Source organism: Oratosquilla oratoria, chromosome 11 (assembly GCF_046742065.1).
Source record: "Oratosquilla oratoria isolate Oo_2021 chromosome 11, ASM4674206v1, whole genome shotgun sequence".
Lineage (NCBI taxonomy): Eukaryota > Metazoa > Arthropoda > Malacostraca > Stomatopoda > Squillidae > Oratosquilla > Oratosquilla oratoria.
This window is the reverse complement of record NC_134787.1, coordinates 28,700,097-28,712,104: the sequence shown is the minus strand read 5'-3', so window position 1 is coordinate 28,712,104 and position 12,008 is coordinate 28,700,097. Positions and strand designations below refer to the sequence as shown.

At 40.2% G+C, this 12,008-nt stretch overlaps 1 protein-coding gene across 1 annotated transcript in view; it reads left to right on the top strand.

Moving 5' to 3' along the window:
* Positions 1–12,008, top strand: part of Dap160 (dynamin associated protein 160) — a 465,025-nt gene that overhangs the window by 175,297 nt on the left and 277,720 nt on the right. Inside the window, exons 19-20 of the mRNA XM_076192536.1 lie at positions 1,569–1,720; positions 9,144–9,291. Coding sequence (XP_076048651.1) covers positions 1,569–1,720; positions 9,144–9,291 — 300 coding nt within the window. The remainder of the gene's footprint in view (positions 1–1,568; positions 1,721–9,143; positions 9,292–12,008) is intronic.

The following is a 12,008-nucleotide window of genomic DNA, read 5'->3' as shown; positions in this document are numbered from 1 at the left end:
GTGGCTATATTACCAAGTGAGAGGGGCTCAGAATGTAGAACAGCTGATTTTATATGGAATTTAGGGTGATCTATGTTGACCAGTAGCCCACTGAGCACAAAGATTGTATTAATAGTTTTGACAGTAGTGTATAATAAAAGAATGGAACTGGCACTAATGCTTGGTATATACCAATATTTATTGATCAAATAATTGTATACTAATACTTTGTGTGGGAATTCACATACATAAGTAAAAATAGAGTATTGGGTCAATACAAAATTGGAAACAAAGAAGTCAAAAAAGTCAATTCAGAAAGGGACCCGGGAGTAATCATCTCAAGTGACTTGACACCTGACAAACACGTCAACAAATTATTTGGAGAGACTTTTAACTTACTAAGATCAATGAAAGTGGCCTTCGACTACATAGACGAGGAGATGGTTAAAGAAATAGTGGTTACACTGATAAGACCTAAACTAGAATATGCCGCAACATTGTGGGCACCCAGCACAAAGAAGAACATAAGAAAATTAGAAAGAATCCAAAGAGCAAAAAAATGGCACCTACACTGGCAAATCTGACATATGAACAAAGATTGGAGAAACTACATCTGTCAACACTGGAACAGAACAGAGAAGAGAAAGAGGTGATTTAATGATCATTTACAGAATAATGAAAGGGAGGGAAATCTTTGATAGAGATGACTTATTAAAGTGGGACATAAGGGAAACAAGAGGACATAACTAAAGGACACTTATAGAAGAGACCTGGAAGAGAATAGCTTCCCACATAGAGTGATTGATGTCTGGAACAAACTTAACAGAGAAATAGTGAATGCCAAAACTATACACAATTTTAAGAATAAACTGGATGCGGAGAGATATGAAAACAGGTCACTACGAGCATAGCTCTCATCCCGTAAAATACAACTAGGTAAATATGAATATGAATACATATGATGCACTGTGTTGCTTACATTGGATAATTTTTATACACATATATTTAATTTTCTTCATTACTGTATATGTGGGAATTCGTTCACATTTAATGCACTGTGTGTAATATGTTCTCCTCTACAAAATCCTTTTTCAATAAGTTTCAATGAATTTATGATGACAATATTTTTTTCTCAGTGTCTCTTTTCAAAATAGAGGTGTATTGTATGTAGAGATACACCATACATGCTAGCAGATATGATACAAATACAATGATACAACACATATAGCACTTATTATTTGTTTTGTTTAATCAATAAATATAAGTTATTACATTCTCAGAACTATTAGAATTTTGGTGGCAATAATTAGCACATCATTTCTTTTGGCTTCAGTCTTAAAATAATTCTCCATGACTCTAATCCATAGGTATCCCATTAAAGTTCTAAAAATATTGACTGTTTCAAATTTAGGTAATCAATACACCATATAAGTCATGCTTAGAATGGTTCATGTCCACACTGTCAAGTGTCAGTATTATAATACCTCTCAAGTTTTAGTCATTGCTCAATTGAGTAAATATTAAAGTTTAGGGTTTAGTTCTTTGGGTACACTAGATTTGATTTGTTCATTATAAAATTCTGCTCCTAGGTAAAGCCAGGTATGGTAAGTGAGCCTGGTTGGCTGTTTGGAGAGTTGCATGGTGCATCTGGTTGGTTTCCTGAAGCTTATTGTGAGCAAGTAGAAGAAGGTGCTGCAGAGGAAGCAGCTGTGGCTCAAACAGTAGTCAAAACACAACTTGAGTAAGTGTACATTTTTATGTTTTGTTCTAGAGTAAATCCTTGTATTTGTAGTTTTTTATTTTTTATTGTTTTAGATAGGCTGTTTCCAATCTGCCAGCAGCATCTCTGTCACTAGGGAATGGAAGAGGACCTGAAAAGGAGTTAATCTTTTCACCATATTCACTGCTGCCTCTCTGCAAGGGGATACACCAAGTCCTCCTCACAGAAACTAATTCTATTTACCTTATCACTTCTCTCTATCTCCCCCTCTCTTATTCATGTTTTTTAATTTGAGGAGGCCAATACCATGGCACCTGCCCTCCCTCACCACCTAATAGCCAGAGACATAGAAAACAGCCCAGGTCCATACATATGCCCAACATGTACAAAACCAGTGAAATTTTCACACTCATCCATCAAGTACAACACATAACCATTCATGGATCCACCTCACATGCAGTGCACTCACCAATACAAACCATTACACACAATTGGTGCTGCAACCACCACACAACTCCTAGACTTAAAAACACACCAACACAAAAATATACCCTAAATATGAGTATACTATTGATCTATATACTAAGAGCTTATTCCCCCATATAAGGGAGGTAGCCAGTCAAGGCACACCTCCATTCCCACCCATTTCACTTCTGAATATACCACAAATAGATACATACATATACCAAGGGATCGTTCCCCCTTACCAGGGAGGTAGCCAAAGTCAAAAGGCATAATTCCATTCCTACCCATCTCATCTCCACCCATTCCACTCCCATACACCACCCCTCTTTCCCTCTCATCTTGGCTGCTCATGGATGATGGGTCATCCCTGTATCTCACCCATTACCCTAGGCCAGAAGCAGTGCAGCAAGACACAGCACATCCACAGCAAGGCCACTTCATTTAATTGGTGACCCCCCACTCTCTGTCCCCTCATGCAGAAACATTGAAGGTGGGAAGAAATCCCTTCGGGCTGCATCAAAATATCATTCACATATAACCACTCCCTAACCCCTATCCCTCACCCACTCCCTTCCATTCATCACAGTATCTTCCATACACAGCCATTCTCCACTCACCTCTATCTTGTGCCTTCTCCCTCAACAGACATCACCCCTCTTGCTCAATGCCCCTTTCACCCCATCCATCCATCTCATGTTCACTCCATCCACTTCACAAATAGATATTAGACATAATCATAAAAAACACACAAACCCACTTCAATTCCTGTATAAACACAACATACACAGCTGCAAATAGAAAAAATTTAACACCATAGTCTACTATATCCACATTCACTGATTACACAACTGTATAAGGAGACTATACACAGAACAAAGGTGGACCCCTAACACTAATAACAACAACATACCCTTCTGAAATAAAAGAAACCAAACAAACACTAATAGACACCACAACAGACATAATCTCAATCCAAACACAAATAAAGAAAACCAACATTATAGATATTGAAATACTACCCACCACTTCAGCCCCCAAGGCAGCATTCCTCAACTTCAATTCACAAACAAACCACATACTGGCAGGAGATCTGAACACGCATCACTCAGTTTGGCTAAATACACAAACAGCAGACCAAAGGGGAGAAAAATACAAATAAACTCCCTAACTTAAACTAATTCTAGGAGCTATGTCAATGAGCAACTTCCTCAATATGACCAGCACCCAACTTCCCCTGACATAATGTACCTTTCAGACACAACATGGGAAACTTTATATGTTCTCTAAATCCATAAGAGCCCTAAAGACATCCTTACATTTTGCCAAAAACTTCTTTCATATCTGCCTTACAATGAAAATTTGATCTTCGTGTCACGATCTGGTGTGTATATTTCCTTTTTTATTGGTCAAATTGTTTCTCCACTGGGTGAATAAAAAATGAAGTGCAAAACTAGAAAATTTTGCTTACATAATGATACAAGTAAGCTGATGTGATAAGTATAGGGTTTTTGGAATGAGGGCATGCAAGAGAGAACTACCATGCAACCCTCTTTATATACATGGCACTTGCATGATTCATAGGCATAGGTGCCAAGAATCCTAAATCTATAATCCTAGTCTATTTTCCTATTTACTGGCCTTCACACATGTGTTATGTATCTTTGTTATGTGTGAGGAAGGTTTATAAATTATCATTAGTGTGTTGGACTGGCTGGTGAGGTTATTTAATGTTTGCTGGAGAGAGGTTAGAGTGTCAGAGGACTGGAGGAGTGCCTGTAAAGTTCCACTTCACAAGTGAAAAGGGGACAAATGTGAGTGTAGTAGTTTCAGAGGGATTAGCTTGTTAACCACTTCACTACGGGACTTAAATCTCGTGGGCAGCAGCCAATGCCAGCCGTACGACGTGTCGTAATAATACTCGCATCATAAAATATAGTCACGGCTTATATCGATCGTTCTCTCTTTCACCCGTGAATTTTGAAAACCACAGAGAATGGGATTAAGAGCAGATTAGAGAGAATGTAAAAACACAGGGGTGACTACAATGAATATAATCAAGACGCCGATATGGCAGCGTCGCGAATCCACTTGCTCCTCATGACGCCTACGTGTGCGGCACCATATGGAAGGGGTTAAGTGTAGTTGGGAAGGCTTATGGGAGGATCTTGATTGAGAGGATTAGGAGGGGAACAGAGGGAGTAATTGGTGAGGAACAGTGTGGATTTAGGACAGGTAGAGTTTGTGTAGATCAGATTTTTGTGGTAAGACAGGTATGTGAGAAAGCTATAGGAAAACGTAAGGATGTTTTTTGGGCTTTTATGGATCTGGAAAAGGCTTATGACAGGATAGACAGGAAGGCACTGTGGGAGGTTTTGCGGATATACAGGATAGGAGGAAAGCTAGGAGCAGTCAAGAGTTTTTATGAGAGTAGTAGAGTATGTGTCAGGATTAGAAATGGAGAGAGTGAGTGGTTCGAGGTAAAGATGGGACTTCGTCAGGGATGTGTTATGTCACCCTGGCTGTTCAACTTATACATAGATTAGGTGGTGCGAGAGGTATATGCAAGGGTGGTGGGTCAGGGATTGGAGATGGTTAAAGAAAATGGAGAAAAGTGGGAAGTGAGCCAGCTGTTGTTTGCAGACGACACTGCACTTGTAGCAGGATCATAGGAGGGATTGAGGAAGTTGGTGACAGAGTTTGGAAGAGTGTGTGAAAGAAGAAAATTGAAGATAAATGTGGGCAAAAGTAAGGTGATGAGATGTACAAGGGGTGAAAGTGGCAGTAGACTGGAAGTGAGCATTAAGGGAGAGCGACTGGAGGAAGTGGATAGTTTTAGATACTTGGGTGCAAATGTGGCAGGTAAGGGTGGAGTGGAGGTGGAGATAGAATGTAGATTGAGAGAAGCGAGTAAATGCCTTGGTGGATTAAAAAGTGTAATGAGGAATAGACATTTGGGAATGGATGCTAAGAGGAGACTATATGAAGGAGTGATTGTGCCAACAGCTTTGTATGGGGCAGAAACATGGAACATAAGAGAGGAAGAGAGAAGGAGTTTGAATGTGTTTGAGATGAGGTGTCAGAGAAGTATGATGGGGGATACTAGGCTAGATAGAATGAGAAATGAGGAGGTAAGGAGGAGAACAGGGCTGGTAAGGGAGTTGGGAGATAGGGTTGATGAAAGAGTATTAGGATGGTTTGGATACATGGAAAAAATGAGTGAAGAAAGACTAGTAAAAGAGGTATGGAAGGCAGATGTGGAGGGAGTGAACATGAGGGGGCGTCCTAGGATGAGATGGATGGATGGGGTGAAAGGGGCTTTGGGGAAGAGGGGAATGTCTGTTGAGGAAGGACGGGAGAGGACAGAAGACAGGGGTGAATGGAGAATGGTTGTATATGGATGATGTGATACATGAGGTGGAATGGGTGGGGGGATGGAGGGTGAGATAGTATGTGTGAGAAAAATTTGATGCAGCCCGAAGGGATTTCTCACCATCTTCTCCTTTTCTGAATGGGAGGATGGAGAGGGGAGGTTACTGATTTAATGAAGTAGCCTTGCTGTGGATGTGCTGTGTCTTGTGACACTGCCTCTGACCCAGGGCAGTGGACAAGGTGCAAGGATGTCCCGTCATCCAGGAGGTGTTAAGATAAGAGGGTGGAGGGGGTTGGAGTGTATTTAGGGATGGAATGGGTGGGAATGATTTTATGCCTTTTTCTTTTTGGCTACCTCCCTTGTAAGGGGGAAAAAGCCTTGGTATATATAGGTATGTATGTATGTGTTGGCATTGAGTGAAACTAAGTTGAAAGGGAGGGGCAAGAGGTAAATGCAAGGGTAATGGGCTGGGGATTGGAGATGGTCAAAGAAAAATGGAGAAAAATGAGAGAAGTCATTTGTTGTTTGCTGATGACACTACACTTGTGGCAGGATCAGAGGAGGGATTGAAGAAGTTAGTGATGGAGTGTGGGAAGGTGTGTGAAAGAAGGAAGTTGAAGGTAAATATGAGTAAAAGTAAGGTGATAAGTTGTGCAAGGGGAGAATGTGACATCAAATTGGAATTGAGTATTAAGAGAGAGAGACTGGAAGAAGTGGATAACTTTAGATACTTGGATACAAATGTGGCAAGAAAGGGAGGAGTGTAGGTGGAGTTAGAGTGTAGATTGAGAGAAGCAAGTAAATGCCTTGGAGGATTAAGAAGTGTAATGAGAAATAGACATTTAGGAATGGATGCTAAAAGGAGATTGTATTTACCTTGTTGTATTTTGCGGGAAGGGGAGCTATACTTGTGGTGTGCCGCCTTTGTATCTTGCAGTGTCTAGTTTGCTCTTAAACTCATGAATGGTTTTTGTGTACACTATTTCATTGTCCAGTTTGTTCCAAGTGTCTAGCACTCTATGTGGAAAACTGTTTTTCTTCAGATATCTTCTATAGCTATGCTTTTTAATTTTCTTTCCATGTCCTCTTGTGTTTCTCTTGTCCCAGTTTAACAAGTCCTCTCTATCAAGTATTTCTGTGCCCTTCATGATTCTGTAGATGGTCAGTAGGTCACCTCTGTCTTCTTTGCTCCAGAGTCAGTAACTCCAGTTTAGCCAATCTCTCCTCATATGACAAGTTTGCAAGTGTAGGTGCCATTTTTGTGGATGCTCTCAGGATTCTTTCTATTTTCTTTATATTCTTTTTGGTACTGGGTGACCACAATGTTGCCACATATTCTAGTCTAGGCCTTATCTGTGTGACCAATAATTTTTTTAACAATTTCTTCGTCCAAATATGTAAATGCCACTTATATTGATCTTAGCAAGTTGCAGGATTCTCCGACAATTTTGTTTATCTGTTTATCATAGGACAAGTGGTTTGAGACAGCACTGTATGGGTCAGAAACATGGAACATAAAAGAGGAGGAGTTTGAATGTGTTTGAGATGAAATATCTGAGAAGTACAGGGTGGGGCGCGGAAACTTCTCGATTTGGGGATTGAATTATAAAGTGTTTACACTTCACAATTCTTTATTCTACTTTTATGTCTGTCACACAACATGGGAGATTTACTTTTACACAGTTCTAAAAACAATATCTTTTAAATGTCCACCTCCATTTTCAATACACTGATTCAGACGATTTCGGAAGCTTTGGTCTACTCTCTCTAGCATGGTGAGCAGTATATTGGCTATTTGAGTGTGGATGGCATTCTGTAGGTCTTCCAGGGTCTGTGGATGGTCGTTATAAACCAGGGATTTGAGATAATCCCACAGGAAATAATCACAGGGGGCTAAATCAGGCGAGCGCGCTGGCCAGTTTAAATCACCTCTCAGGGAAATCAGCGCGCTCGCCTGATTTAGGCCCCTATGATTATTTCCTGTGGGGTTATCTCAAATCCATGGTTTATAACGACCGTCCATAGACCCTGGAAGACCTACAGAATGCCATCCGCACTCAAATAGCCAATATACTGCTCACCATGCTAGAGTAGACCAAAGCTTCCGAAATCGTCTGAATCAGTGTATTGACAATGGAAGTGGACATTTAAAAGATATTGTTTTTAGAACTGTGTAAAAGTAAATCTCCCATGTTGTGTGACAGACATAAAAGTAGAATAAAGAATTGTGATGTGTAAACACTTTATAATTCAATCCCCAAATCGGGAAGTTTCCGCGCCCCACCCTGTATGATAGGGGTTACTAGGTTAGATAGAGTGAGAAATGAGGTGAGGAGGAGAAACGAGGTGGAAAGGGAGTTGGGAGATAGGATGGATGAAAGGGTATTGGGATGGTTTGGACACATGGAAAGAATGAGTGAAGAAAGATTAGTAAAAGAAGTGTGGAAGGCAAAGGTGGATAGAGTGAATATGAGGGGGTGACCAAGGATGAGATGGATTGATGGCAGTAAAAGGGGCAATAGGAAAAAGGGGAATGTCTGTTAAGGAAGGAAGGGAAAAAACAGAAGATAGTGAGTGGAGAATGGTTGTGTATGGATGATGTTGTTATGCATGGAAGGGAGTGGGTGGGGGTGAGGGAGTATGTATGAATAATATTTTAATGCAGCCCAAAGGGATTTCTCCCAGTCTTCTCTTTTTCTGCATGAGGGGACAGAGAGGGGGGGTCGACAATTAAATGAAGCAGTATTCCTGTGGATGTGCTATGTCTTGCTACATTGCTTCTGACCCAGGACATTGGACAAGATGCAGGGATGACCTGTCATCCAGGAGGAGCCAATATAAGAGGGAGGGAGGGGGGTGAGTGGGAGTGGAGTATGTGAGGATTTAGTGGGTGGGAGTGGATTTATGCTTTTTTTTTTTTTTTTTTTTTTTTTTTTTTTTTTTTTTTTTTTTAGCTACTTCCCTTGTAAGGGGGAAAAAGCAGTTGGTATATGTATGTACCTCTCTGAATCTTGCTTATAAACACACTTGTATGATGATGGCACTACTTCTCTATGCCATTGTTACGTGCACTACCTTTAACTGTGGATAGCATTGTGGTCCTTTTTTGTGCTTCTGTGCCTCAATCATGTGTAATTTTCTCCATTGATTGATCTGTTACTTAAAATTTTATATTTTAGTTCTTTGACAGTTCTATATCTTATCACATATTAATTATGTCTTAAACTAATTGTGACCATTCTCATATATATATATATATATATATATATATATATATATATATACATACATACATACACATCATAGCCCACAAGACATCAAGCAAGAGAACATACAACATTATGTAACACTCCTTATAGATATGTGGATGAGCATTACCTAACACATCTTATTAAGCTACTGCATGACACTACTACAAAACACACATCACTTCACTTCCATATGCCCACCACCTTGTAATGGGAAAAAAGGTTTTTGGTATATATGTGCATATGTTTACAGAAATTTTCATTCATCAAAGTTATGATACTTTGATCTGTAATTTTCATCGATCATAATTGAGTGGTAGGAGCTTTCTATATTATTTGTTTCATAAAGGTTAACTTCCAGGGGAATACCTGAAGAAGGAGCTAGTGTTGATGGAGGTGGTGCAAAGGGTATAATTGGCGAAGCTCTTGGAGTATTTCCATGGAGGGCTAAGCAGAAGAACCACCTTTCCTTCAATAAAGGAGATCGCATAGCTGTTCGTGAGCAACAGGTAAAATATCAGTATTCGTTTCTCACCTCAGTATCAGTATTTCATTTCCTATGTGATTTTATTTTGGATGAACCATGCCAACAAGTTAATTCTTTGTAGAACATGATAATGAAGAGGTGAGGAGGAGAACGGAGGTGGAAAGGGAGTTGAGAGATAGGATGGATGAAAGAGTATTGGGATGGTTTGGACACATGGAAAGAATGAATGAAGAAAGACTAGAACATAAGAATAAAGGAGACTGCAAGAGACCATAAGGCCTACACTAGGCAGCTCCGTATCCATCACCACCTGTCATCCCCATCCATAAAGTTGTCTAATCGTTTTTTGAAACAACTGATAGTTTCAGCGCTTACTACATGGTTACTAAGTTTATTCCATTCATTGACCACCCTATTAGTAAACCAATTCTTGCCTATTTCCTTCTTAAATATAAATTTATCTAGTTTATACCCATTACTGCGAGTCCTGCCCTGTTGTTTTATTATGATGACCTTGTTTGCATCTCCCTTGTTATAGCCTTTGATCCACATGAACACTTCTATTAGATCACCCCGCACTCTGCGTCTTTCCAGAGAGTGTAAGTGTAGGTGCCTAAGGCTCTCTTCGTAAGGCAAATTTCCGAGTCCATGTATCATTTTGGTCATTCTTCTCTGTCCTGATTCTAGTGAATTGTAATGAATTGTCCATTCTGTAGGACAAAGACCAAAACTGTACCGCGTAGTCAAGGATGGGTCTAACTATAGCTAGATAGAGTTTAATAATTACCTCTGCACTTCTATTTGTTACCATCCTAGCAATGAAACCTAATGCGCTGTTAGCTTTATTTCTGGTGCTAATGCACTGCCTCCTGGTTTTAAGGTCCGGACTCACCAGAACTCCCAAGTCCCTCTCGCACTCAGATTTTTCTAAAAGTGTGTTATCTAAGATGTATCTATTTTAGGGGTTGTGTAGCCTTACGTTTAATACGCTACACTTAGAGATATTGAAGTTCATTTGCCATTTCTCCGACCATGTTAACAATTTATTAAGATCATCCTGCAGAATCTCTGCGTCGTCTCCAGACCCAATTAGGCGTCCTATTTTAGTGTCGTCCGCAAACTTACTAATATCACTATTTATCCCATTGTCTAAGTTATTTATGTACATAATGAACAACAAGGGACCCAAAACCGAGCCCTGGGGGACTCCGCTAGTAACATTGCCCCACCTAGATTTTATTCCATTTATGGTGATCCACTGTTTTCTGTTACTAATCCAAGCTCTAATCCATTCTAACACTTTTCCTCCTATGCCATGGGCTTTGATTTTATTTAGTAGTCTCTGGTGAGGCACCTTGTCGAACGCTTTGCTAAAGTCAAGGTAAATATCATCGTAATTATCATTGTTATCTGACGCCTTATATACTTTGGTGTAAAAGGATAGAAGATTAGTTACACATGACTTACCCTTGGAGAAACCATGCTGTGAATCACGAATTAAGTTATGCCCTTCGATGTGTTCTCTGAGTCTATATACTATTATTGATTCAAGCATTTTTCCTATAACCAATGTCAAACTGATTGGCCTGTAGTTGCATATGGACGATCTATCTCCCTTCTTAAAAACAGGAACAACGTTTGCCTGCCTCCAAGCAGTTGAAACAAAACCAGTGTCTACCGATTTATTGAATATTTCAGTTAACTGGTCGCAGATTTCAAATTTACACTCCTTAAGCATTCTTGGAAAAATTTCATCTGGACCCGGAGATTTTGTAGCTTTAAGTCTTTCAATCTGCTTGACTACTTCTTCTTTACTAATGCTGATATTAGATAGACTACTTTCTTCATCCCCTCTGTAAATCGGATCGCAGTCAGGTACTTTATCTAACCTCTCATTAGTAAACACCGATAGAAAATAATTGTTAAACTCCTCACTCATTTTTTCCTCCGATTCTATCATGTCATTTTCATCGTTTTTAATTGGTCCTATTCTTTCTTTATTTTTTGTTCTATAGAGGTGAAAGAAACCCTTTGGGTTGGATTTTGCTTGACTGGCCACCTTGATTTCATAATTATGTTTCACAGTACGTGTATTCCTTTTAACCAGCTTTGCCATTTCGTTATATCTTGATCTAAGGTGTGAGGTGTGGAAGGAGTGAACATGAGGGGTCGACCTAGGATGGGATGGATACATACATATACCAAAGGCTTTTTCCCCCTACATGGGGGGTAGCCAAAAAGAAAAAGGCATAGAAACCACTCCCACCCATTCCATTTCCTATATATTCCACTGCCCTCCACCCTCCCTCCCTCTTATCTTAGCACCTCCTGGATGACGGGTCATCCCTGCATCCTGTCCACTTCCCTGGGTTAGAAGCAGTGTTGCAAGACATAGCACATCCACAGCAAGGCCGCTTCATAAATTTGGCGACCCCCCCTCTCCGTCCCCCCATGCAGAAAAGAAGACGGGGAGAAATCCCTCTGGGCTCTGTCAAATTTTTTCTCATACATACTTCCTCACCCCCATTCCCTACCCACTCCCCCTCATGCATCACTGCATCATCTATACACAACCCCTCCCCATTCACCCTTATCTTCTGTCCTCTCTCGTCTTTCCTCCACAGACATTCCTCTCTTTTGTAATGCCCTTTTCACCCTATCCATCCATCTCATCCTGGGATGCCCCCTCATATTCCTTCCTTCCACCTCTGCCTTCCACACTTCTTTTACAAAATCTTT